The 20,279-nt window shown below is 35.8% G+C and overlaps 1 protein-coding gene across 1 annotated transcript in view; it reads right to left on the reverse strand.

The window, feature by feature from the left end:
* Positions 1–20,279, reverse strand: part of LOC126260640 (uncharacterized) — a 564,809-nt gene that overhangs the window by 187,663 nt on the left and 356,867 nt on the right. The window contains exon 9 of the mRNA XM_049957978.1: positions 1,730–1,915. Within this exon, the coding sequence (XP_049813935.1) occupies positions 1,730–1,915 (186 nt within the window). The remainder of the gene's footprint in view (positions 1–1,729; positions 1,916–20,279) is intronic.

Raw genomic sequence — 20,279 nt, forward strand, 5'->3', positions numbered from 1 at the left:
CAAGTTTTGTAAGTATTTCCTATCACACAGATGGAAAAAAAACACTTTCTAAACAGGTTAACCCCTGAGACTACCTTTAGAATGCAGTGAAAGGCATTGTGCTTCCAAAGCTAAATAAATTTAAATAGATAAACTTTATGGGCCTACTGTGCTTCGTACTTCCAATCTACGATCCATCTGACACATATCTGCATTATGAACATTCATCTACACTGCTAGGCAAGGCTTGCCACAGTACAGAGGCGTTACAAGTATTGCCTTCGAGAAAGTGATACAGATCAAGAGCATAGAAAGCTTGAGCATCTTGTTGTAATGCTGTACAAGTTGATTGTGTACCTTCCTTTAGTTTGAATTGTGTGTGATCTCACTGGGAATTTACACAACCTTTGTAACCCATAAACTATGATTATGTTGTAGAAAAATAAATCAAAAGCTTTACAGAATCCATATGCTGGCTTCTTGCTCAGATAAGGGTGATCAGCAAGTATGTTGACTTGTATAGGTTAATCCTTATAAAAAAGTAAAAACAACAACCAACTCCTTATATTCCATGGAAGAATTTCTGTTATTGTAAAGTGTAAAAGGTGGCAGGTAGGAGTAGTTAACTCACATCTGTGTATTTAAAAATATATATAATATTATTAATAATAACAATAACTTGCATGTGAACATACAATAACTTATTTCATACCATGATGAATTATCAGGCAACTTATTCATGGAACATGAAACTAACCAACCAGCTAATCACTGTTAGTAACATCATTTATTATAACACAAAAAGTGACATTAATGATACTGCACCAACATATTTATATCCAGATGGGTGTTCATATTTAAAACTGCATTTAACTTCTGCTGTGCTTGTGATGTTTAATTTTTCTTGTTGTGGCAAAAACAAGCATCAAGTGTATAGCACACGGTACGTCTAATTTTAAACATTCACAGACATCTTGGAATGCCTCTGTCAGCTTGGAACCAATAGTGATACTACATGATTTAAATAAATAGTACTATTAATTTTACTTTTTTGTAATAATTCACTTTTGTTTTTACACAACATAGTTCCACTGTTGCAATTTCCAACACAACCTCATACTGACGTACATATTTTAATAAAAATGAATTGAAAATATTAAATAGGAGTGACAACAATAGGAAGTGGGAAACCTTCAGAAATATAATAAAACCAAAGGAAAAGAAAACTGATAACCATGGTGTTATATAAAAACAATACAGAAAAAGGAGGCATTTTAACAGAATGATTCTTGCAAGATGCCTAGTTCTAAATAAAAGATATAGCCTACTGATATTAGTAAAGAACTCCTCCAAATGAACCTCATCACTTCAGTGAAAATCATTGACAAGCATGTGCAAGAGGTATATTTGCAGCAGTTCATTAATACAGCAGCAGCAAAATTTTCACAAATTAGGCTCAAGATTATTCATTACAGTAACCTTAATAGAACTTCTTCACTAATAGTTGATATTTTTATGCAGCTAGCTGTAAAGAATAAGAGGGGTATTACTATTGTTGATCACAATGATAATAACCTGATAAATCAGTAGTACCATTCAGTGACATGCAAGAGTATTTTATTTTAAGAGATTATACAGATATGTCCTTGATAATTAATAGCAATAAAAAGGACAGACTGAAATTGCAGCACATTAACTTCAGCACTTCCAAATGTTACAATCATATTTTGAAGTTGAGTTTTTTCTTTACCTGAGTTTCTGCACTGATTATTCGACCTATCTTGAAAGTTGCATCATATCTCCTATCAATTACAGGCAGTGCAAAAGCTGATATATTCTTGATGATTGGATCACTGACATTAGCTTTTGTAAGACCTCCAGGAATAGTAGTAGGATAAGTGGTATTACCTTCTGTGTGACCTGCATTAACAGCAAGCTGCAAAATAAAATAAATTTCAATTAAAGTGTCAGACCCAGAACAGATTATATATACAATGTTTTGCTGAAAAGTCATGCCTCTGATTTTTTAATGAGGAAACTCTTAAAGCTTTTTAAATAAAACAAATGTTATCAACACTTTACATCCTTATTCTCTGTGTCTACGTATCTGTTTCTCAATGGTGATAAACACATTTCTCCAAATGAGAGACCAGTTTGATACTCTCACTGTAGAATGTTTGATTTTATAGATGGAGCCACAATCTCACATCTACTTCCACCACTTGCTTACTATCCAAGTGAAGAGCTTGAAGGTATTCTCCGAGTTTTGGAAACAGGTAAATCTGACAGGTCAAGTTGGGACCATATTGTGGATGAACAATAACAGTAAACCCAATGTGTCTTATTGTTGCAGATATCACAGTGCTCAAGTGTGCCCTGGCAATGTCACACTGAAGGAGATGATGCTCCACGTATGGACAAACTTTTTGAATGAATGCTTTCAGTTTTCTCAATTACAGCATACTGTTGCTCATGCACCGAGATAGGTACATTGCACACTGGCATGTTACGCTACACAATGTGGAGCCCTCTAGTGGCAGAGGATTGAATTTGTGTCAGTGAAGCAGGAAAGCTGATGAGCTATATAAATGACATGTAATACCTAAACCAATACTGAGTGCAGGATAAAAAATTCAGAGGCATTACTTTTCAACACGTTCTCATATTGTAACATGGCATGATCACAAATATGAACTTTAATGTAACAGAGTCTCCATATGGCTCTAAAAAGTGCTTTCATCTTTCAAGCTATTGATGGATAACAAAACACAGACGATTCAGTAAAATCTTCTTCCAGAGTCCTTGAGATTTTTCTCATCATTGTATTAACCTGCTGGGAACATACAACAACTATAGTTCCTCTACTTACCTCACTGTTTCCTTTTTTGCTAATAGTTGTCCTCTCTCTCTTTCTCTTTCACCCATGATTTTTTTACCTACCCTGAAGACCCAAATTGGAAACCCTAGTTCTAAAGAAGTTTTGGTTTGTTGCTTCTGAGTATTTGATTTGTTTTTTAATTTTTTTCCGTAGTCCTGTGATCCATGCTATCCTTGTCTTTTTCCAGAAATTCAGGAATGTTTGTTTTGTTAGCCTGACCTCATAGATTTGGTGGAAGGGTTCAAAAAGGGTAACAAACCTTTATATCTAAAGATTTACACATATTTCAGTGAATCATGGCATTGATTCTCATTTTCCAACTCTTTTGTTTGTGTTCAACAATTTGTCTTTATAGCATCTCTAGTCTAGCTAGCTTGTAGTTCTGTATTGAAGCTTCACACCCATATAAACATTCTGACCTTACAATTTTAGTATAATGTTTTTGTTTTGTTATTTCTAGAACTCCAATACTTGAGACAAACATTTTTAGTTGGATCATAAGGTCTTTACATTTTATTAATTAGCAGTAAACCACTGATTATTTAAGGAATTGAACTCAAATGTGCAGAGCATCTTCAAACTTCTGATTACTTTACAAATGAGTTAGTGTGTTAAACGTAAGCATATAAACAAGAAAAAGTATAGAAAAGTTTCGATATCTTGTTCAAAGTTCATTGGAAGTCACTAAGTGCTCTAATTGTCAAACATTAAATGAGTACAGTCTGGGTAATTTGTACTCTGTTTTAAGCAAAAGCTAGTTTTTCACACATCTCAATTCTTTATAATGCCATATCACCTAAAATGTGTGTCGTACACTTATATAACTCTGCAGGGACATTTAGTGGAATACATGGACAATGTCTGCAAAATGTCATGTGAACAGAGTTAGTTGTAAAGAAGTAACAAATTAAATTTTCATGCTTCATGTGGCAACTTTACTGCTTGAACAGAAATTTTTATTTAATTTAATTTTATTTTATTTATTTTTGAGTTCTGTGGATCCTTAATGCAAGTGTTGTGCTAGACTATAGAATGTGTCATATTATTACAGTAATTACTATACATAAATGGTAATGAGGCTTACAACCTTAATTAAATGTTAATGGATACATCAAAAGTGTGGTGTAAGGGTTAAGGAGACAGTAGTAATAATAGTGATACGAACAGTTTGTAAGGATTACAGTCTAATTAAAAAAATAAAGTTTTCTTTCAATAAGTGATATACCTGTGCTATACAGTAAGTTCCCTTTATAATACATACAAGAAAACTCAGTTCACATCGTCAAAAAAATTTCTGTAAGGAACAGGAAGAGCTATCCGAAATATAAAGTTTGGCTATTTTTTTTAATTTAGTCAGACCCTCAATGAATGATTTAACATGAACTGGAAGTTTATTGTAAATCTTATTGGACTTCTTAAGTGCTCTCATTCTCAAGCACTGGAAGAGTTCAAACTGGGTATTTTGCATGGTAAGATACATATACACAGTGTCCAACTGCATCAACTGTCCTATTAAAACCTATAACCCAACATCATAACTCTTAATGAGTAAATTACAGTAGCATTTCAAATTTTTAAATTCTGTCAATTGTTACACAAAATATTGAAAACCAAATTTTGATTGGCACTGAACAAGATGTTAGATAGGCAACTTGCAACTGTTCATGTGAACCATGAATCAGGATATCTATTTAGTAACACAGATTACATCAGTTACAGATATTTTGAACTCATTCAATTTTATTGTTCCTCCATGATATTTAAATTTATATACCCTTTCCATTTTACCCAAGCCTGAGCCTGTATGTGCTTTGCTTGATTCGAGTAGTAGCATTTCGTTGTTATATTCCCAATGGTAGTTTGAATTTAAAGTGATCTGTAGAATGCCTCCCTTTTATGCCTCATCCCAGAGATATCAGCTGTTAATGGACAAACGTTGTGTCCGGTAGGTGACATATATGGGAAGTTGAGTATTCTTTGTTTTTCGTGGCTGATTTACTGGGTGTTATGGATTTTTCAGTTAACCTATCTTTGGGTTGCAATTTCAAACACTGCACAGGGCTTGTATTATATTATGCTGGTAAGATTTTTTACTTCAAATTTTTTTCTTGTCTGTGGATAGCATTGTTTTCTTGCCAAGGGGTTGCCCAAGTCAACGCGCTCCAAGCCTAAGGTTCTGATTTGTATGTCAGTAATCTCACTGAATCAAGGCTGAAAACCTGTTGCAACTCCTTGCACATTTTCCTGATGTTCTGACAAATAAACTGGGGATCAGAAACAGAAGTAAGTACAAGATTTGCTTGGGTGATGATGTTCCTGTAAGGTAAACCATGTATAGACTGTCACCCTCCTATGCCTTTCCAATTTTTCTCATCCCTAACAAGCAAGGGGGGAGATTATCTATGGCCCGATGTTGACTATAAGGCATTGAATGAGAAGGTTATTTTGGAGTCTGTTCCCTTTCTGGATCTCTACAGCAGTTTTACGTGGTTTCTGGAGCATGTTTCTTTAGTGTGTTGAATTAAGCATACTATCAGATTCTCTTAACTGTAGGTTCCAAACAGGTCACTGCCTTCAGCACTCACTGAAATCTATATGAATTTAATTTGGTTTCCTTCAGCCTCTCAACTGGAGCTGCTGCGTTATCTCAGCTACTGTGATCTGAAATTAAAATCCATTTATAACTCTCTGAATGATGTCATTATTTATAACACTACCTTTACTGAACATCTGGAACATCTTGGGCAAGTCTTGCTTCAGTTTAGTGAGGCTGGGCTCATTCTTAAGTCCTCTAAGATTAACATAGGCTGTTGACAGATCTCTTTCTTGGGCATTTGGTGTCAGCCGAAGGTGCCAGAATTAATCAAGAACATACGCATGATTTGCATAAATTCCCTCCATCTAAGAACAAGGAGGGGTAGCCAGGTTTAGTGGCATGGCCAACTTTCACAAATTTGTGCCTAATGTGGTACAACTGGCAGCCCCCCTTAATAGCGTGTGTAGGAAGGGAGAGGTTTTTGAGTGGGGCAAAAGTTAACAAGCCTCGTTTGAATCCATCAAAGAAGCTCCTAGTAATCCACCAGTTTTGATGATACCTAATTTTGAGTTGCTGTTTATTGTACAGAATGTTGCCTCAAGTGCCAGCATTGCTGCCATTGTTTATAGGAATCTGAGGGTCAATGCGGTCCGATAGCATATACCATGAAGAGATTGTCTCCTGCTGAGTTTATATATTTGTTTTATGAGTGGGAAACTCTTGTGGTTCTCTTTGCCTTAGATAAATTTTATCTTGAGCTTAGGGAATTCCAACTCGAGACTGATAACCATGCCTTAAGTTGTGTGTTGGGGTGCCCAAGGGAGATGAGGAGGATTGCTCTTCAGGCAGTCCACATCTTGGCTTTCCAAATTACTGTCAAACACATTAGAGGCACAGAAAATCAAATTGCTAACCTCCTCAGCTAGGGACAGTCATGTTGAAAGTGGTCGAGAAACTCCACCTATAGCTTGTGTATGTCTTAAGTGACGCACTAGAAATCTTTTTGGGTCTGAAGCACTAACAGGATCAAGAGCCTTCTATTCATTCTACTAAGTGTGGGTTCCTGGGGAAATTATGTTTTAAATAAAGGTATGATTTGCTGTATGGAAAGGAAGGGCAAGAATTTTACGATCTGCCTACCCAAGGAGTTGGTACCAACCGTCTTCCATTATCTCCACAGTTCTGTGCTGGCTGGTCATTTAGGAGTGTACAAGACTGTTGCTAAAACTAGACAACATGTGGCATAGCCCTCCTTGAACTTCACTGCCATTAATACCTTGAAAATCTTTTATCATTGTGGGTAGTTGTTGTTTTCCCTCTTTTAGTGCTGTCATTTAGTGTGTTCCAAGCAGACTGGACTGCCGAGCAGAGATTATACTTGACAGCCTTATTTTCTCACCAGATATTTGGTGGAGAGGTTTGGGTGTCACCTCTGCACTGGATAAGCAATGACTGCAACTGAATACTTTGTGAACTAGTTTTATGGCAAATTTAAATGTTGTTTTGACCCAAAGATTTTAAGATTTAAATTTCCCTGGGTTGTTCTCTTGATTTGGCTGTAGCTCCCCAAGTGTTTGTAAATTGTATTCCATATGCTCAATTGAAACTGTGTCATTACACTTAAGGTTTCATTCGCGTGTTCTGGGCTTAGTTGTGCTAATTTGATTTTGCGTGCATCCAGTTGGCATCTTGACAATTTAATATTTACTAATGTATGCTCCACACTTCAGGTGTCTATGTTATACTTGATTGCTTGTGTGCCTTGTACTGCTATGTACAGGTGTGAGCATATGAGCCTGGTTGGAGCGTGTGAGCCTTGTTTTGCGTGCCTGTTATCTCACAGTAGTTCTGTTCGTCCCCCCACCAGTTGTCAGGCAGTTGGGCTAGTGAGGCATTAACTGGGTCTGCCATTGTGCATGAAAGTGTTATTGTAGCCCGCTCAATGCACAGAATTCATATAAAAGATATGTTGTTTTTGTTTTGTACTACCCATCAGTGTCTTTGATACAATTTTGGAGTGTTTGCTTTAACAGCTTGTGCTCTTCAAGCGGTCACTAAATTCTGTGTTAAAGTAAAGGGTTTTAGTTTTGTATATAACCATACCTTTGGGTTGCGCATTAAGACTGGTGTGTTTTTACTGGTGTTGTATTTTTATACTTCTAAAAGAAAAAGAGGTTCATATGACAATGCTTTCCTAAAAATATTGGTGGGAATGAAGAATTTCGCCTGTGGTATTCACTGAGGGTATCAGGGTCTCTTGTCCCTGCTAGTGGTGATTATTGCATATTGTTCAAAGTTACTCTAATAAGCAGGGTTCGTGATCGCTCACTTCCCTGGATCAAATTCTTGACCTTTCTTGGCATAATCTTGTTCCTTCTTCAGGCTAATTATTATTAGCATGATCACACCGCTTTGCACTTATTATCCATTGTTAATAAATTATGAGAATTATCATTCTCTGTCCGACCGTTTGTCAATTGCTAAAATTGTCATTTGAAGTAAAGTGTTTCTTACTGATCTCTTGCCCACTAAGGGGTTGTTGTAGGGTGAGACAAACAAATTTTTTTGTTCCTTTAAATTGAATTATTGTCTTTTTCTATCAGAAAGCTTTTTATTGTTGAATTAGTGTTTTAAAATCATAAGTTCATTTGAATTTAAAAAATCATCTATATTTTCATGTAAAGTTTTAATTCTGAAAACTTTGATGAATAAAGCATTTATGTGTAATAAATGGTGACTGAATGTCCTAAACCCTGATGTCCAGTCCTTCTACTAAAATGCTTTATTGGCAATTCAGGGTACCAAGGTTTTCTGATTACAATATATATTAGGTTTCTATATATTTTTGTGCATTTTTTGTTATGTTTCTCACGCATTTATGTTTTTTCAGCTGAAATTCTGGGATCAGTTTATGTTTGCTATTTCCCCTTAAAAGATTTTTTCTGTAAGATTTGGTGGATGTATTGCAAATTCTAGGCAGCTCACATCAATATCCTCTCAGATTTTTTTGTCTTCAATTATCTATCTTTTTTTTCTGAAGAAACCTCCAACTGCATTTGTTCACTCGTTCATTAGAGTTTTACAGCCCAGCAACTGTCAGAGACAGTGTAAAAGTGAAGTTGTGAAGAGATTGATTTGTAAACTATGAGGGCAGGCTAAAAGTAGTGGCTCAGAAATTTTTATTCTGTTCTCAATATGATTGACTTCCCTGCCTCACTGGCACAAATTGCAGCCCTCTGCTATTAGTGGGCTCAAAATTATAGTGTATAACATTGTGGTGTGTAACATCACTATATCTGTGCATGAGAAACAGCACACTGTACTCAAGTCTCTAACAGCAGAAAACATGCCACCAATTGAAACCCATAAACGACTGCAAGCAATGTATGGTGATGATTGTATTAACATCAGTATTATGGGATTCTGGATTGGCAGTGCTTGTAATGAAGGAAACAGTGGTATTAACCTTAATGTGTGTGACAGAGCTTTGAGTGGATGACTGTATATAGCAAACAACAAGACCCATTGGAATTCGGTTGATGAACTCAGCACACAAAATCATTGGATAACACAGATGCAGCTCTTAGGTAAGTGTGGCATATAATGAAAAATGAGACTCTAGATCTGTCAACAAAATCAAACATTCTACAGAGATGATGTCAACAAACTGTTACTCATTGGGAGAAATGTGTTCATCGCCAGGATGACTAGATTGAGAAATAAATATGTAGACATGAAGAATAAAAATGTAGAATATTGATCATGTTTGTTTTGTTTAAAAAGCGTTACAAGTTTTCATATAAACAATTTGGAGGTAAAAATTTTCAGCACGCCCTCATATGTACAGAGATTAGTAGAAACACTAAAATAGATACAACAGGTATGGAATTGGAATTTAATCATTCACATCTTGAGTGCAGTGTTTCTTTACAGTCTCATCAACAGATGACTGCCGAAAACTATATGAACTGGTAACAGACTTGAGCTCTAATTAATACTTTCTTAGAGTATTATTTGCACACTTCAAAACTGTGAGGCTATTTTCAGAGAACATCTTAGCTGATTTCTATTAGAGAGATTTTTGAAAATCACAAAAGGGCCTACTGCATTGAGCTATTCAAAAAATGGGGTAGTCTGACAGTTCCAAGTAAATATGTAATCCAAATCACAGTTTTTACGAATAAATTGAGAAATATGTGGCAAACAGCTCCATACATGATCATAAAACCAGATAGAGTGATTATTTGTGCCTGGATAGAATGAATAGTAAAAAGACCCAAACAACTATTTTTTACTGAGGAATAAGGTATATAATCAACTGACAAAAGATATCAAAAACATAAAGGAACTCTATAAATTTAAAGCATATCCTAAGGAATATTTATGAAAAAATAGTTTTTATTCCATTAAAGACTTCATGAAACTTAAGATTATTACAAATATATAAGCAGGTTGACCAGTTACGAAGTAGAAAAAGAGGAGGGAATATGCTTGTAAGCAACAAATACATGAAACTTTGGAAACACAATACATTGTAGTTTGAAATTTATTCCATACAATATAAAGCCAAGGTGTATTATCAGAGGAGTCTTATGATTCATTTCTCTTGTTGGACCCAGGCTCTTCTGCCTAACGTAATGCAGTGATAAATTGTCTATATGTATATTTGTATTATAAATTTCTTATGTATACCCTGTTTGTTCCATTATCTTATGTACCTCCATTATAAATGATGCACACATATATATGTGTGTAATGACAACATCCACACAAAGAAATTTGTCTATAGATGAATGAATAAACAAATAAAAATAAATAAATAAAAGTGGTTTATTCTCCATGACAGTCAGATATATTTTCAAGAAGTAATTACTAGTTTTGCCTGTGATTGACTTTTTTAAGATCACGAGAAGGAAGCAGAGTTCACTCCCCTGCACTTAGCAAAAATCACATTGAGGTAGTGGTTTCCCTGAAATGCTTTCGAGTGAACTACTGTTTCCTTCTTGTGGTTTGAAAATGGCCAGTGACAAACAAAACCAGTATTTTCTACTTGAAATTGTATGTGACTATGTCAGAAAATAAACCATTTGAAACAAATGTATCAACAGTCAAAGATTTCACCAGTACAACATGCTTTCCAGAGATTGTTTTGACTTCATATGGGAAACGTGGGCATTTATACCTGATGTGATGCTTTACTTAATTATACTAATATATCAACACCTGACAAGAGGGAATTTAGGATGAGCTGTGAAATTAAAAAAAGTAAAACTAGTTTCCATACAGACTGTTTTTCCCTATCTAACTAATGTGTAGCATGGAGTTTTACACTGTAATGAAAATTTATTTTATAGGAAATTTACAAATTGGTAATTCTTTGATGTCATAAGCACAGTATCTTATTAATCACTAATTCCACAATTTATTGCAATATTTTTGGGATGCATATTCCAGTTAACACTAATGGTCACATTAAACAAGCTCTTCTCAAAGTTGCTGTATTGTGTGTGTCAATAAATTAATTTAGAAGTAATGTCCACAATAATTATCAGTGGATTGAATGTCAAGGTGTCATCTTATTTGTCAGTTACATAATGTGAACTCAATATCATTCATATTAATACTTTTGTTCAATTATTGTTCAACAACTTTCTGTGCCTGTGTTTCATTTTTTTCAAAAAAGAAAAAAAAAAAAAAACAGACAAGGAATTTATAATACTGGTGATAAAGCAGTTTCAACTCTTGACTATAATTTGTCCTCTGAGTTACATAGAATATTCTCTTTCTACCACAAGATATTTTAATCCCAAGAGAGATCCATTCCCTGTTGTTGGTTTTGCTCAAATTCATCCTGGTTTGTTCTAGCAGAAAAGAAGACTCTACAAATGTGTGTAAAGGGTAGCTTAATTCTGCATCTACACTGTCTACTTAGAAGATATTGTCCCATAATTTATCTCCAAACACCATGACTAAGTCATTATTTATGATTTTGTAGTACAGTATTTCTCTTCTTTGATGTGAACCTAATAAACCAGTGTATTTTGTTGTTTACATTTCACAATAAATGACTACCACTTTTACATTTAAATCACTTAAGGGGTTGGGTCTATAATCAAAATGTCCACTGCTCTTCCACTAAGTCCTGGAATCCTCAGTGGGCACTTCACTGTGGCAAATAATGAAAAGTTGGACATCAACAATTTAGTGTCTTCAGTCACTACTGTCTCACGGAAAATCAACACTACAGCCTCCACAAACAGCTATTAAAATTGTCTCTAGATGTTTTATGAAGCTTAAGATATCTCCTGCTGGTGGGTAATAAATTATCAGTATCATACTACAAACTTGGGTATTTTCTGACCCCCTACTTTGTATATTTTCCCTGAAAAGAAAGACATCCTGTGCCTGTCTGACCACCACATAACCACAGGGTTAGGTAAGTTACAGATAAATGATTGCACTATATCAGCTTACTCTTGCAGAAGTAATATGAGAAAAGGAGGAATTGTTACATATATTACGACAGAACACAAGTTGAAAAACACTGAAACGAGTAAATTTTGTAGTGACTAGCACACAGAAGTGTGTATTTGTGAATTAATACTGAACAATAGTTCACTTTTAATTGTAACTGTATGCAGATCCCCACTGGGAAATTTTGAACTGTTTATGAGGAATCTGGATTTCTCAGTGTGCTGTCTGTCAGACAGCAGCAATCAGTCACCACTAGAACTGGAGAGTTTCTGACATTCCTAAAATGGCAGAAAGTGGTCACTCTGACCCCACATAAAATATTTTCATATCTGACTTATACTTCTTTTACTGTTTGTTAATCCATACCTTATTTCTAATAATCACAACAATTATTTACCATTATAAATAATAATTACTAATTTATTTGAACAACAATGTATCATACACATTTGTTGGTACTATTGCTAACAAGTTTCTTAACTATAGATTTTAATTTATTAATTATTCATACAACCTTCTAGACACATTTAGTATGTTTAGTCCATTTTACTCTCACATGTGTTTTACAAACAGTTCTGTATTACGTTTTGCTCAAGTCATTTGAAGCCTCTAGACACATTTAGCACATATGATTACTGTTTTACGTGCACAGTTTCTGCACACAGCTTTGTGGCACTTTACATAATTTTTGCTGGTCTTGTTGGCTTTGCAGAGGCTGATTTGGCACTTCCACTGCTTTCTAGATGATTTCAGTCCTATATCCTCATCGTTTGCCTGATGTTCTTGTTCTTTTGTTCCCTTGAGCTCCTTTGCCAGTTGAAGTATGAACTTCTTCCTTTCCATTTTCTTGTTCATTACTATGTTATAGATGACCCATGCATTTATTGCCATCATGTCCAGTATGTCCTAGAAGACATGCATTGGGCATCTCCTACACGTAACCTTCGTAGTATATTTATGGGTCATTTGATCAATCACATCCACCCCGTACTTTGTTGCATTGTAGAATGTTACAGTTTTAGATTTTTTTCTTTCCTTCCTTGCTTATTGCTACTTCAGAATGCCACATACTCAGAACAATGACATTTTTATTCTTCTTTCCTTGGTATACTCATTACAGCAACAGCCAACCAGAATTTGAGACCATATTTGTCTGGTTTGTTGGACATGAATTGAGTAAACCTGCATCTTGTTGCTTGGTAGCAGTTGCTCATCAATGGTTATATTTTCTGCAGGGCAGTAAGTGCAAATACTGTTTTCAATGAACTTTCCCCAAATTTCAAATACAAGAGCATATTTGTTGGCTGCCAGGCATTCAGCTCGGGTTGACCTGTCATCAAAACGGAGAAATCTGAGAAGCTCCTGAAATCCGTCCCTTGGCGTAATGTCCCTGATAAAAGCAGGCCTCAAGAGTGCAACCAGAGATCATCCACAGACAGACCTTTTGTGCAGAATACACTCCAAACACACATGGTGGCTATCAGTTTCTCCAGTTCCTCAAGTGACACAGTCCAGTAATTGTTTTTAGTACCTTTCGAGCAATTGTGTATTTCTTCATTAGACGTAGCAGTGCTTCATCAAAAATAAGACCTGAGGCACTGATGACAGAGCTGTCTACTCATTAGCAAGCATAAGCAGTTGGACCCCCTCTCTCCTTCAGAACATTCACAGCTGACCGTCTTCCAGAAGATGAATAATTTACAATCTCCCACACAATTCTATCCCCTGCAATAATAATTGTAGATGCTTCCAACTGTGCCTGCTGTGATAAAAGTGGTGATGATTGACATATCATCATCTGAATCCTCTTGCACTAATCGCCCCTTGATCACATTGCCTTCATCTTCACTTGTGTCAGGTACATAAACATCATTTTCATCAGTGAAGTCAATTTCCGATTCAGCTTCAGAATTCCCTAAGAGACGTAACACTTCTTCATCAGAAGTCCCTGCTGATGATACATGTTCAAAAACATGTTTCACAGACAAAGAATGCCTGAGTGACACAACATAAGCCGTGTTGGACTGGAATGTGCATGTGCCAAGTTGCAACACAGTAACTGCTCTGTGCTCATTGTTGCCACTGTATTGTTGGATAATTTACTTGTATTCAGAAGAGAAATTACAGTGGGCTCAAATTGACCCCTTCCACTGTTCTAGGTATACTGAATGAAGTGGAGAAGAAAATTAAAATATTTTGTAAATACTGAAACATCTTCAGAAAGAGGAGAAAAAAATTAGAAAAAGTAATATAATTCCATTGACAAAGTAAATAAATTGGATATGTCAATGAACGAAAAACATTCTAGTGTAAATAGTTTGTGGTGATTTCAAAGTATATTTTCGAAAGGATTCACATGAGTGTACCACCAACTTCTCCCTCGGAAATTAAAAAAAATTGCACGATATCTCAAATAAGGTTTCCAAATCATTTTTGATCTGGAAACCTTATAATAATCCTACAATTTTACCTTAGTTATTAAATTTCCAAATCGAGTTGATAAAGACAGTAGGACTATAATTGATAATGTTTTCATTGGTGAAGCTTAAAAAAGCTCAAAGCAAGAAAATAACTGTTTACACAGTAACAAATGCCCTCACTGATCATGATGCGAGGTTAGGATAAATAACATAATGCCTCACAGTATGAATACTCCTCAATGGAAATCAGTTACAACAATTAATGACTCTAGGACAAATGATTTTAAGAATATTTTACAGATAACGACATGTGATGAAATTTATAATGAACCAAATGCTAATATTAAATTTAATCTGTTCCATGATAAATTCATATCATTTTTTGATAATAGCTATCCATGTCAGATAACCAGAAAGGACACTAAACAGACACTAGATAGATTAAAGTATCTTGTGGCAAGAATAAGTAGGGATCCTGTAGTAGTTGCACACTATAAAAACTACTCAAAATTACTAAGAAAGTTATTAAAACAGCAAGAAACCAGTAATTCTGATGACAGCTTTAAGGCTAGATGGAATGTAGTGAAACAGGAGACAGAAAAACTACCCACAGAAGAAGATTACATCAAATGGAAATGCGAGAAATGATGAGTCACAAGTAGCAAGTTCATTTAATAATCATTTCTTAAATATGGTAGAAAGTGTAGGAACAAAAAGTTCAAGAGAAAAATCGTAGCACCGAGTTGAAAAAGTAGCTCTCATAAAATTCAGTCACATGAGTGTATCACCAGCTTCTCCTTCGGAAATTAAAAAAGAACACATTCTCTCAAAAATTCGAGGGTCATTCAATAATTAAAGAGACAAATTGGTCTGGAGAAAAAAACTATTAGTAGGGAAAGTTTGGTACTTTTATGGCTTTAAGTTGGCATCATTGGCATGAGCCCTGACCAGCTGATGTAACAACATTGTTTTGTTTATAACTTCAAAAATGCATTTCAAGATGGCGAGTCCCCTTGAAACGTCCACATTAGTTGGACAATGTTCTGTTATTCGTTTTTTACTTGCTGAGGGTGAGAAACCATTGAAGGTATACTGTAGAATGTGTAAAGTTTATGGTGAAGGTTGTATGAATCGTGCAAATTCTTGCAAGTGGGTAGAGCTGTTCAAAAATGGTCGTGACTCAGTGACTGACAAACACTGTTCTGGCTGACCTGTTGCAGATTCAACTCCCTCACTTGAAAGTCGAATTGATGACATTATTCTTCCTGACCATCGTGGGACAGAGGAAATGATAGTTGATAAGTCTGAAGTTAGTACTGGTACAGTTCATAACATTATCTGTAACAGGCTGAAGTACCGCTAAACATGCGCAGGATGGGTCCCAATGGAGTTGATGCGGCTACACATTGAAACAAGGTTGAGAGTGTGCGCAGAGCTAAAGGATCGTTATGAAAGAGAAGGTGAGCACTTCCTCGACAAATCTTTATTTTGTGGTGTAACTTGGGTTCACCATTATGACCCAGAATCAAAAAGACAAAGCATGGAGTGGAAGCACACCGACTTGCCTGTCAAGAAAAAATTCAAAACCCAAGCATCAGCAGGAAAAGTCATGTTGACGGTGTTTTGGGATGCTGAACGTCCAGTTTATTGTGATTATCTTGAAGAGCAGCGTACAATGAACAGCCAATACTACTCGGATTTGCTTTTAACCAAAGTGAAGACAGCCATGAGAGAGAGACATTGCGGATGTCAGAGGAGAGGTGTGATTCTCCAGCAAGACAACGCGCATCCTCATATTGCTCTACTAATCCATGAAACCATAAAATAATTGGCTGGAAGTACTGCCTCATATCCCTTACGATCCTGATGCAGCACCTACTGATATCCGTTTGTTTGGTGCACTGAAGGAGGCATTACATGGAAAGAGTTTCCAGGACAACGAGGACCTGAAAAAGTTTGTGGGGAAAATGGTTCAAACACCAAGATAAAGAGTTCTTTGCGGCCGTAACAAAAAAGCTTCTAGGCCATTGGAACAAGTGCATAAATGTTCATGGGAATTTTGTTGTAAAGCAGAAAAAGTATTGTTTTGTAAAAGTAAACGCTCTTTTCCAGACCAATTTGTCTCTTTAATTACTGACTGGCCCTCGAAAGAGCTCATGTGGTTCAAATGGTTCAAATGGCTCTGAGCACTATGGGACTCAACTGCTGTGGTTATCAGTCCCCTAGAACTTAGAACTACTTAAACCTAACTAACCTAAGGACATCACACACATCCATGCCCGAGGCAGGATTCGAACCTGCGACCGTAGCAGTCGCACGGTTCCGGACTGCGCGCCTAGAACCGCGAGACCACCGCAGCCGGCAGCTCATGTGGTGTTGGTGGGGTTTCCAATAGGGCAATAAAGATTTGTTCCCATACAACAAGCCCAGTCATATCCAAAATATGTAATGCATCACAAACTCAAGGAATTTTTCCACAGAGAATGAAATTTGCCATTGTTAAACCCCTCTTTACGAAAGGCAATAAAAAAGATGTCAGTAACTACCGACCTGTTTCAATGCTGACTACCTTTTCCAAAATTTTTGAGAAAGTGATGTATTCTAGAGTATTATCTCGCCTTAACAACAGTAATATCTTGAGAAAATCACAGTTTGGGTTTCAGAAGGGTTACTCTACTGAGAATGCCATTTATAATTTCACTCACCAGATTTTACAAGCATTAAATAACGAAATAGCAGCAGCTCACATTTTCTGCAACCTCTCTACAGCATTTGACTATGTGAATCACGGTATTCTCTTGGATAAACTGGAGCTTTGTGGTTTTGACAGTACACCAAACAATGCGATAATGTCATATCCAACCAAAAGAAAGCAAAAAGGTGTACTTAGTAATTCAACCAATATGTTCTGGGGACATAATTCTGATGGAAGAGATCACATATGGGATTCCCCCAGGCTTAATTGTAGGTTCACTATTGTTGCTCATATATGCAAACTATCTTTCGCCTAATATGCAACAAGCAGAATTAGTTTTCCTTGCAGATGATACTAGTATTGTAGTTAATAAGGCATACACACCGAACAGAAGAAATGGCAAGTAAAGATTTAAGATCTTAGTATTAAGTATCATCGACTAGTTTTCTGCGAATGGCCTCATACTCAATTTTAAAAAGACACAAAGACACAACATCTTCACTCCTGCACTTCTAGGGGTACTACATCAATTAAAAGTGTAACACATGGTAAGAAAATAATAAATAGGGTGTGAACTACAAAATTCTAAGGTGTCGATAGTGATAAGATTTTAATTGGAAAACACACATGTTGGAACTGCTACAACAACTTAGTTAAGTCACATTTGTATTTAGAATCAGAACAAATCTTGGGGAGAGACAAATCAGTAAGTTGACATATTTTCATCCAGTAATGTAATATGGAATAATGTTCAGGGCAGTGGCGGCTCGTAAGTACTCATTCTGGGTGTTCACAAATTTTTAGATGCATAATTTTGAGAGTGTGAAATTAATAGTGTATGCTGTATAACAGTTATGCTTATCAACACTTATATACAGCTACAGCCACTGCCAATAACAATAACAACAGTAATAATAACAATAATAAGATATGCAACAGAAAGAATTGTTTTTGTGGAAATTTGTTGTTTTGTACATAATTAAGTACAGTTCAGAGTAATAATGAAATAATAATCTTCCGCAACTCTCCAATTCGCATTTTTGTGTAAATGGGAGTTTTCGTGCTTTTCCATTTTTCGGACAAATGTACAAGATCCCTAATAGATGTACTAGTTCACGAATTTACTTCTGGGCTGAAAATCAGTGATTGTTATGCTGCACGCACACAACAACTTGTGCTAACTCTACACTTCCTTGTTAAATGTCCTCTTGTAGTCACGCTTATTTGGTGCCGTCACTCTCTCAAGCAAATTATCTATTCTCGGAGGCCCTAGTTCCTTTGCTGCTAACTTTTCCTGTTAATTTACTTTTCTGTTCCCATATCGAGATTTTCTCTCTCCAGCAGAGTGTGCGCTGATATGAGACTTCATGGCAGATTAAAGCTGTGTGCCAGACTGAAACTCGAACTCGTGACCTTTGCTTTTCGTCGTCAAGTGCTCTACTGACTGAGCTATCCAAACAGGACTCAAGATTCGTCCTCACAGTTTTACTTTTCAGGCTGCATTTTAAACACATTCAACACAGTTCATGTTTACAGTGCACACAAATGTAGATTCCCACACAGTAAACAACCAACTCAAAACACAAGGGGCTGTTTGTGGAAATAATGAAACTAAAGTAGTGATGTCTACCAATATGGTCATTTGACTAGAAACAAATGAGACACTGAGATCCATAAGGGCATAAAGCACACCGCCGTCGATCCCAAATTTAAATAAATATCAGAGAAACCAGTGATACAGCTTTTCGCGAATTTTCATATATACTTTGTGGACCTACAGCACAGATATACCTGACTCACCATAAGATCAACTGATGACAGAAGCATGGATAAATGCTACAGTCTCACAGTTGACAGCGACGTGCCTTAGGTCCTTATTGTTCTCAGTGCCTCAAATGGATTACTGTCTGATAAGATCCAAAACCTGAAATATTATAACTCATTTAGGAATCCACAAAATAGCTTTGCTTTCACTACAACTTTATACTGACGTCCATCCAATTTTACTACAGTATACAGTGTATGAATTAGCATATCTGAGGAGCATGCTATCATCTAGCAGGATTTACGCAAAGCAAAGGGGGATAAAAGTCTGATGCAGTGTGCTACCACCTGATGGCACTGATGTAGACTTCCAGCTAAGTGGAAAGGGCTAGCTGTGCACATTGTGAACCATGCACATTGGTTATCGAATCTGTATGTGTTTGGCCAGTAAGGCAATCACGTTGTGTGAGTAGCGCATGTGCAAAAGTTCCTTAACAAGTGCACAACCGAAGGTGTGCTGGCGACCAGGATGCCAAGTTTCACGAAGTCTAGAAGAGTAGTAGCACCATAGATTAATTTATTTCTATATTTATTTGTTTATTTAGTGCCCTTACTATCACACCATGATACTGGAGTGTCATAGTACAAAACAGTATTGAATAGTATATGTTTACATTATGTACAAAATCTTATCATTCATTTCCACACAGCTTTGTAACAAAACATTATTCTGCTTAATTAGATTATAAAAGTATATACATATGTACAGATAAAATAAAAGCTAGCAAAACACCTTTGTTGATTTTACTAAAACTATTATATAGCAGTACTTTAGTTAAATAGGCATAGTAACAAATAGCACAGAAGTTAGGTGCATAATTAGATACATACATGGATAGAAGAAGTTTTGTTTTATATAAAAATGCTTTGCTGATTACGAATTTTTGGTTAGAGAATCATGAAGCAGACCTATGGATTTGAGAAAAATTCCAGGTACTCATTAATGTTGTAGAAGCTGTTGCTTATTAGTAGATTTTTTAGTTATTTTTTAAATGTATTAATGTTTGGTACTTTTTTGATATTATCTGGCAAAGCTCTGTAAAGAATTTTTGGTTTGTAAACAGAACTGTCCTGATATATTGATTTTCTGTGCACATCCCTATAATAGCCATCCCTGTTCCTTGTTTCATAATTGTGGATCTCACTATTCAAAGCTGAAACTTGATGGTTTTTAATGAAGCAGATACTTTCAGATATAAATATAGATGGTAAGGTCATGATTTTTAATTCCTTAAAGATACCTCTACATGATGCTCTGTAAACAACATCACTTATTAATCTTACACCTTTCTTTTGAAACTTGAGAGACTGCTTTGCGAAAGAGGTATTTCCCCAGAATACTATACCATACCTCAGTAGACTAGGCATGTATGCATAATAAGCATTTAACACTGTTTCGGTATTGCAGTAACCTTTAAGCATTCTTAATATGTAACAGTACTTGCTTAATTTTTTGTTAATCATTTCTATATA

Source organism: Schistocerca nitens, chromosome 5 (genome assembly GCF_023898315.1).
Source record: "Schistocerca nitens isolate TAMUIC-IGC-003100 chromosome 5, iqSchNite1.1, whole genome shotgun sequence".
NCBI classification, from domain to species: Eukaryota; Metazoa; Arthropoda; class Insecta; order Orthoptera; family Acrididae; genus Schistocerca; species Schistocerca nitens.